The following is an 18,410-nucleotide window of genomic DNA, read 5'->3' as shown; positions in this document are numbered from 1 at the left end:
AGAGCGCTGGTGTCTGCTCTGCTCCGGGACTCTGTGGAATTCCCTGACATCGCTGCCCATATGTGGACAGTGTGTCAGGGTCTTGCCCAGAGCGGAGCAGAGCGCTGGTGTCGGCTCTGCTCCTGGACTCTGTGGAATTCCCTGACATCGCTGTCCACATATGAACAGCGATGTCTGGGGCTTCCCCAGAGCCGGAGTCCCGGGCAGAGCGCTAGTACAGGCTCTGCTCCAGGACTCTGTGGAATTCCCTGACATCGCTGCCCATATGTGGACAGTGTGTCAGGGTCTTCCCCATAGCGGAGTCCCGGGCAGAGCGCTATTATCGGCTCTGCTCCGGGACTCTGGGGAAGCCTCTGACATCGCTATCCATACATCGACAATGATGTCAGGGGCTTCCCCAGAGCAGGTGTCCCAGTGATGTCAGGAGCACAGCTGGAGTCCCAGGAAGAGCCTACTAGCGCTCTGCCTGGGACTCCAGTTCTGGGCAAGCCCCTGACATCACTGGGGCAGCCTCTATAGAGGGCACTGGGGCAGCCTCTACAGAGGGCACTGGGGCAGCCTCTACAGAGGGCACTGGGGCAGCCTCTACAGAGGGCACTGGGGCAGCCTCTACAGAGGGCACTGGGGCAGCCTCTACAGAGGGCACTGGGGCAGCCTCTACAGAGGGCACTGGGGCAGCCTCTACAAGTGGGTGTGTGACAGTATCTGAAGAGGACACTGGCATTATCTAGGGGTGTGTGGCCTTATCTACAGAGGGCACTGTGGCCTTATCTACAGAGGGCACTGTGGCCTTATCTACAGAGGGCACTGTGGCCTTATCTACAGAGGGCACTGTGGCCTTATCTACAGAGGGCACTGTGGCCTTATCTACAGAGGGCACTGTGGCCTTATCTACAGAGGGCACTGTGGCCTTATCTACAGAGGGCACTGTGGCCTTATCTACAGAGGGCACTGTGGCCTTATCTACAGAGGGCACTGTGGCCTTATCTACAGAGGGCACTGTGGCCTTATCTACAGAGGGCACTGTGGCCTTATCTACAGAGGGCACTGTGGCCTTATCTACAGAGGGCACTGTGGCCTTATCTACAGAGGGCACTGTGGCCTTATCTACAGAGGGCACTGTGGCCTTATCTACAGAGGGCACTGTGGCCTTATCTACAGAGGGCACTGTGGCCTTATCTACAGAGGGCACTGTGGCCTTATCTACAGAGGGCACTGTGGCCTTATCTACAGAGGGCACTGTGGCCTTATCTACAGAGGGCACTGTGGCCTTATCTACAGAGGGCACTGTGGCCTTATCTAGGGGTGTGTTGCATTATCCACAGAGGGCACTGTGGCCTTATCTACAGAGGGCACTGTGGCCTTATCTAGGGGTGTGTTGCATTATCCACAGAGGGCACTGCGGCACTATCTAAAAAGGGGCTGCCAATCTTGACGTGTGTTAACTGAGCCGCCGGACTGCATTTAGCGACACTTAAGCTGGATTGTTGAAATAAGCACGTGGAGAAATATCTCAAATTTTAAACCAAGCGCTATTATTATAGTAATGTAGTGTTGTTGTTGTTATTCTAGTAATATAGTGTTATAGTAGTTCAAATAACGAATTGATTAACAATAATTTTGTATTATATCAAATTTGAAAGTAATGCGGCCCGTCAACTTCCCATTTTTTTCTATATGCGGCCCACTTACCCGGCCGAGTTTGAGACCCCTGGCCTAAACCGTGCAGCAGGTTATGGCAGCTGCAATGAATGAGTTAGACTATATTCTGCTTTGTCGCAGATTCTGCTAAATTTTAATGGGAAAAATAGCGATACATCCAGTGCTATTATTCCTGCCAAAACAATGGACAACCTGGCGGACTCCAATGTAAGTCAGTGTGGTCCGTCAGGTGCCAATGTGATGGATCCGGTGGCTGACGGTGTAGACCGAAATCACAACACAAGGGTGAACATAACCGTACCCATAGACTAATACAGTCTCCAGGAAGTACAGCCCCCTACTCTAAAAACCAGGGAGTGGCAGGAGAGCTGCATACGGAGGATATAGTGTACTATGCTCAATATTCGACTGACAGGTAGCTAATGGCGGGGGCGTTGTTCCTGGTCACTTACTACCGGTAGAGCCCTGGGGTATGCTCCTTCTGTAGCTAGTTACCTTACAACCCGACACAGGATTGTGAGAAAGAGGGGGGACATGGCTGATCTCTTGGGGGACACACAATTCTTTATTATATTTATCTCCTATTGCAATGAAACATTGAGACATACAAAAAGGGAGGAACTTCTGGGATTGTTTATTTTGAGTATTTCGTGTCCCTTTAAGCCCTATCATGTCTGGTTAACCTTTAACAGCGTTCAAGACTGTGACCAAAGTGTCACTTCACGATGTACCTGCAATGATCTGCTCGCTGTCCGGCGTTGGAGAGGACATGGGATGGATTCTCTAAAAATGGGCTGCAAATATTTCAGTGGGAAGGTAATAAGAGAATATTTACACTGCGTATTTCCATGTGTTCTGGGAGGGCGTGCGCCGGCTTCTGTAGGTTGTTTGGGCACTGTAGACAAAAGTTTTCCAAGTTCAATAATTTGTATGCATAACTTAATCTCCTCCAATGATCGGGTCAGAATTATCCGGCTGGTGCTGCTCATTTATTCACGCCCGCATTTGTTGAAATCCCCCATAGAGGTCATTGACCACCTAGACCAGTGAGTTTCTGTCCTGGTTGTTGCCCGTCCTTGCCATAAAAAACAGGATAAAGGCATTAACCTTTTATTTAATACACAATTGAGGACATAGGCTAAGGGCTCATTCAGACGAGCGTGATTCTCGACCGTGGGCTTGAAACCACGCACCGCACACGGCCACATTTGATTTCAGTGGGGCCATTCACACATGCGTTGTTTTTCACGCAGCGAGTGTCCGTTGCGTGGAACTCACTGCATGTCCTATATTGGTGCATTTTCACGCTCCTAGTCACCCATTGAAGTCAATGACGCGTGAAAACCACGGACAGCACACGGACGACATCCGTGTTTCATGCCTGAATTATAATGAAAAAAAATATATAAAATGTTTGCAAGTTCGTGAAAAACACCTGTCACACGCAAAGCACACTGATGCAAAAACGCAACGCACATGGACAAATATACACGCGTTTTTATGCATCTAAATCCATCGCAGTCTTGTGAATGTAGCCTAGTTTTTATGTTGGTTGTTATTTGGTAGGGTCACATTTTATATCGTCAGAAGATATGAGTGGGGGTTCGGATCGTGGCACCCCCTACTGATTGCGAGAATAAAGAAACTTGCAGCAACTTTTCCCCTCTGGCTATTGGCTTAGAGAAAAGTGGCGAGTCCCTTCTTTTTTTTTTATCTAGGACCACTGCAGCCCAAGAGCGGTTACATTTTGTGGGCCACAAATGTGGATCCTAGTAACTTCCTTGTGCTACCCTTTTTTTTATTTTTTCCTTTTGTATGCATGGCCCCATAGAAATTAATGGTTTATTATGTTATTCGCAATAGGACACTGAAGAAAGCAACGATTGTGCGCATCAGCCCTAACTATGACATTATCTCCTCTGTCTAAGGGTATGTTCACACGTGCACTTCCGTTACGGCTGAAATGACAAAGCTGTTTTTCTATGGTGTCAATGAGAAAACTGCTCCAATTACGTCCCAAGAAGTGACATGCACTTCTTTGACGCGGGCATCTTTTTTACGCGCCGTTTTTTGACAGCGGCGCGTAAAAAAAAAAAATGACCGCCTGCACAGTACATCGCAAAACCCATTCAAATGAATGGGCAGATGTTTGCCGACGCTTTCAAGCAGTATTTTCGGCCGTAATTCCAGGAGTAAAACGCCTGAATTACGTCCGTAAATAGTGCGTGTGAACATACCCTTAGGGTATGTTCACGCACTGTTTTCAGACGTAATTCAGGCGTTAGACCTGGAATTAAAAACGGCTCCATTACGCCTACAAACATCTGCCCATTGCTTTCAATGGGTTTTACGACGTTCTGTTCCCACGAGTTGTAATTTTACGCGTCGCTGTCAAAAGACGGCGCGTAAAAAGAATTGCATGTCACTTCTTGGGACGTTTTTGGAGCCGCTTTTTCATTGACGCCATTGAAAAACGGCTCCAATAACATCCGTAAAATACGCCGCGAAAAACGCAAGTTGTTACAAAAACGTCTTTTGTGTACCTTATTAACCCCTTCTAATATCCAGAGCGAAGAAACGCCTTGGCAGACTCCTGGCGACTGTGTATCACATGGTCACATATTTATTTGAATATCCATAGAATATGTTTACAGGGAAATGATGAACTTCATTAGCAGAATGTAAAGGATGTCGTTATTGGTAAAGATCAATCATTTTTAGTCTGTTTTTACTGGAGTTTTTCATGTTATTTGCTAAGCAGTGGCTAGGTGTTGGGTAGGCTGAGGGGTGGAGGTGCGGATTCTTACACCCCCTCCATTACTTCTGGTCCTGGCAGGAAGATGAGAAAGGAAGGATGGTGCCCAAGATACCACAATACATCCGGGATTATTCGATTGGCACGTTTTACATTTTGTTTCTGCAGATTTATTGGAAGGGACTGGAAACTGACTGTTGGGGACTTAGGCCTTGTTCACACAGGGGAAATTTCAGATGGATTCTGACACGTTTTCCGAAATTTGCGCGGATTTCACTTGTAACATTCCTCCTATTGTTCTCAATGGTAAAACGTCCCCCTTCATGTTGTTCATACGGAGAGGAATTTTCAGCGTGTGGAAAAGTGTGCAGCTGCAAAAATAAAAAGTTACATGTCATTCCTTAAAGCGGGTGCCGTGCCAAAAACCACGCTGGGTAGCCACATGCAGATTAGCCCCATTGAGTGAGACTAATCTGCATGCAGATCCTCAGCTGTTTAGACTGCATAACCACAGGAGAAATTCAAAGGTCATCCTCAGGTTTCCGGGTTCTCGGCCAAATTCACATGAACATGGTAAATTGTGACGTCTTCCTATGAAGTTAAGTAGAACACGGGGCTGACGCGGCATTATGACTCCTGGCGGGTTAATATGAGATTTCACCACCCCATTTCTTAGGCTGGGTTCACACGACCTGTTTTCAGGCGTAAACGAGGCCTATTATGCCTCGATTTACGCCTGAAAATAGGGCTCCAATACGTCGGCAAACATCTGCCCATTCATTTGAATGGGTTTGCCGACGTACTGTGCCAACGATCTGTCATTTTACGCGTCGTCGTTTGACAGCTGTCAAACGACGACGCGTAAAATGAGTGCCTCGTCAAAGAAGTGCAGGACACTTATATACATTATATGCAGGGCACTTATATACATTATATGCAGGACACTTATATACATTATATGCAGGATACTTCTATACATTATATGCAGGACACTTATATACATTATATGCAGGGCACTTATATACATTATATGCAGGACACTTATATACATTATATGCGGGACACTTATATACATTACATGCAGGACACTTATATACATTATATGCAGGGCACTTATATACATTATATGCAGGACACTTATATACATTATATGCAGGACACTTCTATACATTATATGCAGGACACTTATATACATTATATGCAGGACACTTATATACATTATATGCAGGATACTTCTATACATTATATGCAGGACACTTATATACATTATATGCGGGACACTTCTATACATTATATGCAGGACACTTCTATACATTATATGCAGGACACTTCTATACATTATATGCAGGACACTTCTATACATTATATGCAGGACACTTCTATACATTATATGCAGGACACTTCTATACATTATATGCAGGACACTTATATACATTATATGCGGGACACTTATATACATTATATGCGGGACACTTCTATACATTATATGCAGGACACTTATATACATTATATGCGGGACACTTCTATACATTATATGCGGGACACTTCTATACATTATATGCAGGACACTTCTATACATTATATGCAGGACACTTCTATACATTATATGCAGGACACTTCTATACATTATATGCAGGACACTTCTATACATTATATGCAGGACACTTCTATACATTATATGCGGGACACTTATATACAGTATATGCGGGACACTTCTATACATTATATGCAGGACACTTCTATACATTATATGCAGGACACTTCTATACATTATATGCAGGACACTTCTATACATTATATGCGGGACACTTATATACATTATATGCGGGACACTTCTATACATTATATGCGGGACACTTCTATACATTATATGCAGGACACTTCTATACATTATATGCAGGACACTTATATACATTATATGCAGGACACTTATATACATTATATGCAGGACACTTATATACATTATATGCAGGACACTTATATACATTATATGCAGGACACTTATATACATTATATGCAGGACACTTCTATACATTATATGCGGGACACTTCTATACATTATATGCGGGACACTTCTATACATTATATGCGGGACACTTATATACATTATATGCAGGACACTTATATACATTATATGCAGGACACTTATATACATTATATGCAGGACACTTCTATACATTATATGCAGGACACTTCTATACATTATATGCAGGACACTTCTATACATTATATGCAGGGCACTTCTATACATTATATGCGGGACACTTCTATACATTATATGCGGGACACTTCTATACATTATATGCGGGACACTTCTATACATTATATGCAGGGCACTTATATACATTATATGCAGGACACTTATATACATTATATGCAGGACACTTATATACATTATATGCAGGACACTTATATACATTATATGCAGGACACTTCTATACATTATATGCAGGACACTTCTATACATTATATGCAGGACACTTCTATACATTATATGCGGGACACTTCTATACATTATATGCAGGACACTTATATACATTATATGCAGGACACTTATATACATTATATGCAGGACACTTCTATACATTATATGCAGGACACTTCTATACATTATATGCAGGGCACTTCTATACATTATATGCGGGACACTTCTATACATTATATGCGGGACACTTCTATACATTATATGCGGGACACTTCTATACATTATATGCAGGGCACTTATATACATTATATGCGGGACACTTCTTTGAAACTTAATTTGAGCCGTTCATTGAATTCAATGAAGAACAGCTCAAATGTTCGGCCGTCAAAGACGCCTCGCAAAATGCGAGGAGGAGCTTTTACGTCTAAAACGACGCAGCTGTTTTCCCTTAAATTGAAATACATTGTTTCTTGGATAAGTTAGTAAGTTTTATTTTCTTGTAAGAATATAATGGCTGTTCTGCGTCACATTACATAAAGTATTATTTATCACATATCCTGCATTTAGATTGAAATAGACTTTGTTTTTGACGTTTTACATCCGACTTTTAAAAACAAAATTTTTTGCCAAAATATACAGACTTTTCCGCGTAAAATACATCATCAGTTCAGAGTAGTGTTATATTGTCAAAAGCTAAACTACCAGATGTGAACGTATGATCAATTTAGCTGTCTTTTTTTTTTTTTTTTTTTTTTCGTGCTTGGATTCATGGCCCTGCAGGGCATTGACCTGTGCCATGTAAATCCATAAACGTTGACATAGGGCGTCTCGTGATAAGCCTTATCAGAACCGTGTAAACGTTTCCCACCGTGCCCTTGTATCATCAGATTATATAAGACGGGCCATATGTGGAAGTTTCACCCAAATATAAGGATATGTTCAAAATCCCATCCACATGTAGAGTTATTTTAAAGAGGCTCTGTCACCAGATTCTCTAACCCCTATCTCCTATTGCATGAGATCGGCGCTGCAATGTAGAGAACAGTAACGTTTTTGTTTTGTTTTTTAAACGTTCATTTTTGGCCAAGTTATGAGCTATTTTATATATATATATATATATATATATATATATATATATATATATATATATATATATATATGCAAATGAGCTTTGAAATGGACAACTGGGCGTGTATTGTGTTTTTAACTGGGCGTGTTTGTGTATGACGCTGACCAATCCGTGACCAGTCAGCGTCATACACTCATCTCCATTCATTTACAAGCAGCGATGTGCAGCCAGATACACAAGTGTCCTGATAATGAATACACATGACCTCCAGCCTGGACGTCATGTGTATTCAGAATCCTGACACTTCTGAATCTTTTCTGTGAGATTGCAGCAAGCCACTCGTAATCTCTTGCTGGAAATCTCACAGAAAAGAGTCAGAAGTGTCAGGATTCTGAATACACATGACGTCCAGGCTGGATTTCATGTGTATTCATTATCAGGAGACTTGATTAACGTTAATGTATGTGTATGTGGCTGCACATCGCTGCTTGTAAATCAATGTACAGGAGTGTATGACGCTGACTGGTCACTGATTGGTCAGCGTCATACACGTAAACACGCCCAGTTAAAAACACAATACACGCCCAGTTGGACATAACGAAATAAAACCGCCCAGTTGTCCATTTCAAAGCTCATTTGCATATATATAAAATAGCTCATAACTTGGCCAAAAATGAAAGTTTAAAAAACAAACAAACGTTACTGTTCTCTACATTGCAGCGCCGATCACATGCAATAGGAGATAGGGATTAGAAAATCTGGTGACAGAGCCTCTTTAAGGCCATTTTAAATTCTGCAGCATGCCTATTATCTTGCGGAATTGCTGACTGGATTTCACCCTTTGCAAACCCGTAAGTAAAGCCGTATAGAAATAACACTAAAAAAAAACAACCGTGGTATTGCTTTTGTTTTCACCCCCCCCCCCCCCCCTCCAAAAACAAATAATAAATTAACAGTTAATCAAGAATTCCCATGTACCTTCAAATGGTACCAATAAAAACTACATCTCTTCCTGCAAAAAACAAGCCCTCCTATGGCTGCAAAAGTTATGGCTCTTGGAATGTGGCGATGCAAAAACTAATTATTTGGGGGGAAAAGTGTTTTTTATTGTGCAAAAGCCATAAAACATTTAAAAAAAATCTATACATGTTTAGTATTGCTGTAATTGTACCGACCCATAGAATAAAGACATGTTATTTATGTCACACGGTAAAGGGTGTAAGTTTAAAACCCAAAAAACAATGATGGAATTGCTGTATTCTTTTTTTCATTCCCCCACCCCCCGAAAGAGTTAAGTAAATGTTACCAAGAAGTCATATTTACCCCAAATTGGTGCAATTGAAAAATACAACTCATCCTGCAATAAAACAAGCTCCATGAAAAACTGCTCCAATAACATCCTGCACTTCTTTGACACGGGCGTAATTTTACACGCCGTCTTTTGACAGCGACGCGTAAAATTACACCTCGTCTGAACAGAACATCGTAAGACCCATTGCAGGCAATGGGCAGATGTTTGCAGACGTATTGGAGCCGTCTTTTCAGGCGTAATTCAAGGCGTAAAACGCCTGAATTACATCTAAAAATAGGTGGTGTCAACATACCCTAAGGTTGCCACAAGCTGGAGTTCCCCTTTATTAGGTTCTATATGTCATCCTAGTGTCTTCCCTGTAGATTAACTATTATTCCACCCTTCCTTATTCATTACAAAACATTGATCTGGGAATTTCCTGTTTGTGTGACAAATATTTCCTGGTTTCTACGATATCAGAAATGATTCATCTTTGTTTATGGGTTAATGTCTTCCACAACTGGTTATCTGAATATGTCCTCCTAGGTCTATACAAAAGGACTGCCATGAAGAGAGGTTGTAGCTGGTCACTTCTGAATTTTAACAAAATAGAAACTGAATGAGGAACAATGTCTTACTCCTGTATGACGTTTCCCTAAAATGTCCACGTTTAATGGATGTCAGTGGTTCAACTGGTTTAGTCTGAATCTGACAACCTGTTGCCAAACCCCTGGAGGAGATGAATAAACAGCCATTTGTAAAATATAATGCGGTCTAGGGGTCTCTGCAAGTCTCTCCGTTATCAGCCCCTTTGTGCACCAATTGTGGCTGTGGCGATAGTGCTAATAGAGCGGTCAGGATGTGCCCCATTAAGGCTACAGGCTACACCAGCTCATAACTAAACTAACATTGAGCTGAGGGGTAGCAGCTCAACGCTGCTCAATGTCAGAAGGGCCCAAACCTTAGCTTAGAGAGATGATGGGCTGTAGCAAGTCACTAATTAGACTCTTGGTTCATGGAAAGTGTCTAGACTAGCTCTAGGCTAAGGCAAGGTCAAAACTCTGAGCTGAGGGAGAGTGGGTAGGCGCAACGCCAAGATTAGAGCTGAAACGAAAAAGTTGGGGGATTAAGCTTTAAATTCTGAGCTGATGGAAATTACAAGACTCTATATAAGATCCGAGCTGATGAGCAGTGGCATGGCTGTACATGAGCTCTGAGCTGAGGAGCGGTGGCATGGCTGTACATGAGCGGAGCAGCGGTGGCATGGCTCCACTTGAGCTCTGAGCGGAGCAGCGGTGGCATGGCTCCACTTGAGCTCTGAGCGGAGCAGCGGTGGCATGGCTCCACTTGAGCTCTGAGCGGAGCAGCGGTGGCATGGCTCCACTTGAGCTCTGAGCGGAGCAGCGGTGGCATGGCTCCACTTGACCTCTGAGCGGAGCAGCGGTGGCATGGCTCCTCTTGAGCTCTGAGCGGAGCAGCGGTGGCATGGCTCCTCTTGAGCTCTGAGCGGAGCAGCGGTGGCATGGCTCCACTTGACCTCTGAGCGGAGCAGCGGTGGCATGGCTCCACTTGACCTCTGAGCGGAGCAGCGGTGGCATGGCTCCACTTGACCTCTGAGCGGAGCAGCGGTGGCATGGCTCCACTTGACCTCTGAGCTGATGAGCTGTGCTGGCATGGCTTCACTTGACCTCTGAGCGGAGCAGCGGTGGCATGGCTCTACATGAGCTCTGAGCGGAGCAGCGGTGGCAAGGCTCTACTTGAACTTTCAAGCCTTCTCTAGCCCAGATGTCCATATCCATTATATTTTTACAAAACCAAACCACTTCAAATATATAGTTTTAGAGTTAGTTATGAATGATATCACAGCTGCTATGTCCTCTTTGAACTCATTATTTGGCTGGTTTATGTTTCGGTAAAAGACCAACTAGTCAAATATTAAACTATCTCATGGCCAGGGGACAAAGATTCAACAGCTGGAAAAATATCCTTAAATATTAACCTTTAACGTAACCCTTGTGTATCCTATGACAATTGTATGAGGTAACAAATTTGCGCCCCACTACAGTGTATGGGTTGTATGATTACATTAGTGCTAAAGAACAATTAAAAACCATAATATTCATCCATAGGAAATGCCGTCCTAGTTTGATCGGTGGGGGTCTGGCATGCTGATGCTCCATTATACACATTACAGCAGAGGACCGATGAGCTGGCTGCTCATGTAAGGCCAATCTCCAGTATAGTCTATGGGAGCTATAGGGAAACAGCTGAGCACACTCGCATGGCCATATAGTTTACATAGGGTATTCCATATTTGTGAATAGGGCCATAGTTAGAACTTTGAATATATAGTATAGAAGTGGCCTAGCGTCATCCTATATATATTTTTTTTTTTGTCACACTTTTTATAGAACCAGAAAGCACCTTTTAAATAAATGCAGTAATAATAGAAAATTGTAATGTGATTAGACTGGCTGCACTAATGTCTATGTGCAATAATAGGACCTCCGGAAGAGAAGAAAAGTTTTCTCCGTATTTTATATCTTTTTAAAGATAAAATATTTGTATACCTCCGTATATTTGTTGGAAATGTACTGAGTTATGTGGAAGTGTTGGTTGCAAGGATTGTGTATGAAGGTTTTGTAAGATCTTTTAGTGGAAGTTGCTGTAATTTCTTACAATGTTGACACTACTCTCTTCCTTTCCACCCATTGCCACATTTTTTTTTTTCTCCGCATGCTACAGTTTAGCAGTGATCCGCCATGCTGTGTGATTATCATGAGTGCTGACATCTGGCCCGGATCCGCTAATACTGTGAGGTCAAGCTCAAGCCCCATTTCAGCGCCTTTCATACAACCCCCCCCCCCCCCGAATGTCATATCTGATCCAAAAGGAAGAAGGGTATAAAGAAAATCTTTCTATCTCTCCTCCGTGCTGGACCAGTTCTGTGTATTGGCAAATAAAGCAGGCAGCAAACACTATGTAACCATGATGTAAGAACCCTGTCATGCTACTCGCAGCCCCCCTCCACCCCAGCAGATGAAGCAGCAGGGTTCCCCCTCTTTACCAGAAGAGGTAGTAGTAGTAGCAGCAGGTCCCTCACCCCTATTTCTTTCAGTAGTAATGACCGGGTCTGCTGTATAATATCTGCACCTAGATTCACAGCGCCTGACGTTATTTGACAACCGCTGTCTGCTTTCTCCTCTCGTTAGGGCCACCTCTTAGGCCCTGTTCACACAGAGTTCTTTGCAGGCAGAAAAATCTGCCTCAAAATCCTGAGGGTATTCGATCTGCCAGCGCCTTTTTGCTGCATTTTTCGCAGCACTTTTTGCTAGCGGCCTTTGAAGCTAATGCAATGACTGTGAAGCTAATGCAATGACTGAGGACGAAACACGCTTGGAAAAGTTTGTTTTTTCTGCCTCCCATTAATTTAAATGGGAGGTCATAGGCGGAGACCACAGGAAGAAAAGACATGCCGTTCTTTTGCCGCAAGCTGCTAAATGCCGCCTGAGGACAAAATGCCTCTGCCTCCCATTGAAATCAATGGGGGGGGGGGGCGATTTTGGCTGTTTTTGTGCCGATTCCGACGTGGTTTCGTGTCCAAAATCATTGTCAAAAGACTGTGTGAACAGGGCCTTCGTCACAGCATTCAGCTCCATGCAATCGGTAAAAGCACCCGGCTTCCTAAATAAATGTAGTGCAAAAAGAAAGACCCGGTCACCAGGGCTGAATTTTTTTTATTTTATTTTTGTCATGACAGCCTCACGACCGGGTTTTGTCCTTCCCTGTAATGTAAACCAGTCCTTCTAACATTGATTGAATTCTGGCATTTGGATGGCAAGTTTTTCCTATGTCTGGGAAATGTGACCTGTCCGACAGCTGAATTTTTTTTCGCTCGTACATATGAATACATTGGCAGCGATTTGTATCACTTACAATTTATTATTTCTTCGAAATGGTCAGAATTGAAAATGCAATATAAAAAAATGTGTAAACCTCCGACTCTACATCAGCCGAGCCTAGAACTGCACATGTAGATTTATTTACTGCTAGGGGTACCAGATACGTAGGTAGGTGCAGGGAGCTCAGACTTCAGATTGCCCCTATGAACTCTATGAAGGAGATGCATCCATGGTGAAGAAGTCCCTGAATGTCTCCAGGCTCTCTGAATCAGCCGTGCAAAAGTTCTCACAATGGTTTTGACTAGACTGGACCCAGGCTTAGATTCTATCAGCCTGCATTGCCTATATAGCCTAATCAAAGTGTATTTGGTACCTGGTTACGGAGCTCTTTTTGTGAATCGGATATTTTGTATTGAATTTTCACCAAATAAAAAACATAGTGCTGTTAACTCCTAAAATCCCTCCTTGTTCCAGACGTATTTATACAGTATACATCCAACAGTGTTATGGTATCATAGGTGGCTACCGCACAGGGTGGGGAACCGAAGGCCACATAAGCAGAATCAAGGATCTTACGGAGCTCTTTAATAGACTCCTACTAGTTTGAACTGTTTTGTGACCTCTTTCACGTGTCTGTCAAGACAGATGCACTCTATTCTTCATGTGTTTGGATATATTTGTTCTGTGGTTGATGATCTAGAGCTTTTGGGAGTTTAAAAGAAATGTCAGCGTACATTGTATACTCCCACTGGGTCCATATTGCGGCAATACCACCTGGTTCTACTGAACCAAACTTAATTCGTAAACCCTAAAAAGCATACCTGCAGAGAAGAATCAAATGTACTCATTGCTCTTCGATTTTCATACACAAACTTTTGTGATACCTTTCCCTTTAAACCTCAGCAGTGCTGCATACTGATTCCTAATTTACTATGAGGAAGTCGCTATCATTTTCTGCCATGTTCTACATACAGTGGAGCTGCAGCCCGGTCACAGGCACTGTTTCTACAATACTCACCCTGTTAGTACACTACTGTGGTGACAAACCTCACATAGAGCAGAGAGCGAGACACAAACTGTTTGACTCGGTGTCAATGCTGCTGTAATCACAGGACTTTTATTACCTATCAAGTTCCCTCTATAGACACAAGAACAGCTTGTAATTCCCTGTTTGGAAGAGATATTCAAGTTATTTAATATCTATCTAATCTATCTATCTATCTATCTATCTATCTATCTATCTATCTATCTATCTATCTATCTATCTATCTATCTATCTATCTATCTATCTATCTATCTATCTATCTATCTATCTATCTATCTATCTATCTATCTATCTATCTATCTATCTATCTATCTATCTATCTATCTATCTATCTATCTATCTATCTATCTATCTATCTATCTATCTATCTATCTATCTATCTATCTATCTATCTATCTATCTATCTATCTATCTATCTATCTATCTATCTATCTATCTATCTATCTATCTATCTATCTATCTATCTATCTATCTATCTATCTATCTATCTATCTATCTATCTATCTATCTATCTATCTATCTATCTATCTATCTATCTATCTATCTATCTATCTATCTATCTATCTATCTATCTATCTATCTATCTATCTATCTATCTATCTATCTATCTATCTATCTATCTATCTATCTATCTATCTATCTATCTATCTATCTATCTATCTATCTATCTATCTATCTATCTATCTATTCTCTCTCTCCAGTTGACATCAGCAGGGAAAAAATAAAGGGCTGCAGTAATTCCTCCTACTGTGCCCTATGTTGATATAATTGGTGTGTGCAGTCTGCCGGTGAATGAAGCTAATAAACCACATTGAGAACTCCATTTTCAATTCTGGATTAGAAACTTGACTTTACACAAACTCTGGGAAGTTTCATAGCCTTTAGCTTGGATTGTGCAGTCCTGAATCTGCAAAGTAAGGCTTCGTTCACATCTGCGCTAGGGCTCAGTTCCGTCTGAGCTTTCTGTCGGAACGGAGCCCTGATTTCAATGGTGACAGATCCGGTGCCAATGGCTTCCGTTTGTCTCAATTGTGCAAGGGTTCTGTCGTTTTGATGGAATCAATACCGTAGTCGACTGCGCTATTAATTCCGTCAAAACAACTAAACCCTTGCACAACTGAGACAAACGGAAGCCATTGGCACCGGATCTGTCACCATTGAAATTAATGGTGATGGAAACGGAAACCTATGGTTTCCATTTGTCAGTCAGGGCTCCGTTCCGAAGGAAAGCTCGGACAAAGTCGGAACGGAGCCCTAGCGCAGATGTGAACGAATTCTTAAAGATTGTTGGTAATTTAGTGGGTGGGGGGGGCATACAGTGAGCAGCTTCATGGATAACAAACGGCATATTTTAATACTAGACATAAAATAATCACTTCATTATGAAACACAGAGTGACCATAAATGTTATGTAACATTTATAAGATTTGCCTGTTTTTATTTTATTTATTTTTTTACTTTTTTCGGCTTTCCAGCATATTTGCGTGTTTCTGTACAGCTCAAAAAGGGACTTTGTTTTCTCAAGCTAAAACACAGCCTGTTCTCCATAGAATTGTAGAACTGACAGTCCCCTACACCCGAGAAGAATTAGAGGTAGTCTGCTTTTGGATAATTTCCATTTTTTTTTTTTTTTGTTTAAGGAGAGTTACCCTGACCATAAACTGATCACTTTTATCCAAGTTTTTGAAGCCCGAGAGATCAGCTCTAAGGCCCTGTTCACATCACTTTTTTTGTTTATGGTCTGCGGAAAGCACCCGACGTACACACTAAACATATCCATGGGACTATCCTCAGTTTTGCCTTCGTTTGGCTGGTATATGTCTGTATACTGCAAAAAAGGAGTATGGAATAGCATAGTAGAGTACACTATTGAATCCCACATAGTTGAGAAAAAAAAAAAGTAACACTTTCTTTTATTTTATTTTTTACATTGTAGCCTGCAGGTGACAGATGCCACTGTCACAGGCATCTGTTAAATAGATAAGACATGAACTTTTCATTATCTTTTCATGACTTAAACAGATACCATTATAGCCCATGGGTGACGGATTCCACTGATGGGCATCTGTCACAGCCTCTGTTTAATGCATACGTCAGTGGATTTTCCCAGCGTAAAAGTCAAACATAGGCTGAAAAAACGTGATGTGAGCAGAGCCTGATCTGCGCAGGAACCAGCCAGCAAATGTTTAATTTTTATACAGCCCCACCACAAGGGAAGTTAAGCATTACACAGTATTAATTTAATCAGTGGCCATCTATTTACCGCATGGTGGTTCAAGTCCTCTAGAGAGAGAGATGCTTTTTGTAGCCACTCTCCTCTAACTGACGTCTAATATCTACAGCTAAAAATGAACCATTCAGTGCAGATTTTACCTGCGGAATTACCTGCGTTTATCTGCGGTTTTGATGCAAATTTTCTGCACCAAATTACGCAACATGTGCATGTAGCTATAGAGTTAAATAATACGATTCTGCCACCACTAGGGGGAGCTTGCTGCATACGGTTTATACATTGAACTTTATAATAACACAGTATGCCGCAAGCTCCTAAACTCCCCCCTACTGGTGGCAGAATAGTATTATTTAACGCTATGACTATGTAGGGTATTTGGAACTCTAACGGAAAAACTGAGCTCCAATCACCTTTAAAGACTTATTAAGGTATCAATCGACACAATGTTGGACCTAAAAATGGTATGGTCTTAAAAGTTGGATCTTCACTTTAAGTGACACTACCCAGGATTTAAAGGTGCATTCCCAGAAGCAACCACTATCACCTATCCATCACTGTGACTACCATCGATCATGAGAATGGGGGCCCCGGACTCCCTGCTCGACCGCAGTGAGAAATTGAATGGAGCAGTGGTCGAGCAGGCGCGCGGCCGTTCTAGTCGGTCTATGTGACTGGCTGAGTGCAACGCTCGGCTGTTTCCGTCAGTCCCGCAAATTTTGTATAAATAGGCTGTGCACTTGCTTAACCACCACTGCAGGGGGTGCAATGAAGAGAAACGGGGATCGGACGGTTAGTGGGGCCCCCAGCAGTCGATCACCTATCCTGTGGATAGGTAATAATTGTCGATCTTGGTACGAAACCTTTAACCTTTTGATAGATTTAGGAAACCTATTTATGACAAATGTGGGTACCTATTAAAACTGGGTAAGACATGCTGAATCTTATGGCATAATTATTTTTCCTACCAACATTTATTCAGTTATCAATGATTTGCATTGGTCCTATGAGTAAATGGTATCCCTTTATTATAGCCACTCTCTAGGGATGTGGTATTGGCGTGGCCACGTGGGTGCGCTTTCCCATCATAAAGTGTCTTGACATCTTTGCTGTGGAAATTGAGTCAAGCAGAACTCAGCAGATTGAAACCAGATATGACCGTATTCTGTAATCTCATGTTGCAGAACAAGGTCTGTGCTGTCCAACAAGGTAAATTCTGCAACATTATTTGCAATCCCGCCATGTAACCAGCTGTATTTTCTTCCTTCTTCGGCAACACTTTATCCTGTTTGTGTAATCCACAGACCTTTTGGTGTTCCCGGTATTAACCTATGAGAGGAAGCCGGGTGGAGTTTCCTCTAGTCTCCAGTAACGCTGTGTTTTTAGTACAGACAGGTAGTGCTGTGGTTCTCGCTTCCCTCTAAGCCTTGGTGTGTCTTGCTGTCCGCTGGGTGGGGAGGTGTGTAGTGATTTCATGTCTCGCGTGTCACTCTCTTCACACGTCAGTCCATAACAATTGATTGATTGCTTTTCTTTTAAATTCAGCAGTGTAATATATAATCTGAGTTGTTTCTTCTTCTTTTAGGTATATTTAGTCTTTGTGAGTGAGGCATTCCCATTTGCACTATGGAGCAATCCCAGAACAAGGCGTGCGGCAAAGATAAGAGTGTGAATGCCGAAGAGGCCCTTTTTTTCGCAGCCTGTGATGGTGAAGAGAACATCAGCCGGGGGAAACCTATTAGAGGAAGGACAAAATCACGCAGTCTGTCTGCATCTCCAGGACCTGGAAGCAGCAAGGAATTCCGGTATGTGGGGGTGGGGGGGGGGGGGGGGGGGAATTACGTGGCTTGCTTATAAACAGTGTTTTTTCTTTTTGTTTTACTTTAACTGCAAATATTTATTGCTCTAAATAGTTTCTCGTCCCTGGCGGGCTGGGGTGCGGTCCCTGGCGGCCCTCAACTGATTTCTGATCTCTGGTGGGCTGGTGTCCCGTTGCTTGTGGCCTAATATGAATTCTTTCAGCTCCACCCC

At 42.6% G+C, this 18,410-nt stretch overlaps 1 protein-coding gene across 3 annotated transcripts in view; it reads left to right on the top strand.

Moving 5' to 3' along the window:
• NADK (NAD kinase) overlaps positions 1–18,410 on the top strand; it is a 63,586-nt gene that overhangs the window by 11,194 nt on the left and 33,982 nt on the right. For 2 of the 3 annotated variants that reach the window (XM_075839634.1, XM_075839632.1), the window contains exon 2: positions 17,965–18,184. In XM_075839634.1, coding sequence (XP_075695749.1) covers positions 18,006–18,184 — 179 coding nt within the window. In that variant the 5' untranslated portion in view covers positions 17,965–18,005. Of the gene's footprint in view, positions 1–2,377; positions 2,479–17,964; positions 18,185–18,410 lie in introns of those variants that run through there. The other variant, XM_075839633.1, reaches the window with a different exon arrangement.

This window comes from Rhinoderma darwinii, chromosome 10 (genome assembly GCF_050947455.1).
Source record: "Rhinoderma darwinii isolate aRhiDar2 chromosome 10, aRhiDar2.hap1, whole genome shotgun sequence".
In the NCBI taxonomy this organism is placed as follows: domain Eukaryota; kingdom Metazoa; phylum Chordata; class Amphibia; order Anura; family Rhinodermatidae; genus Rhinoderma; species Rhinoderma darwinii.
Note: the sequence above shows the minus strand (reverse complement) of the source record. Positions and strands in the feature narration are given on the sequence as shown.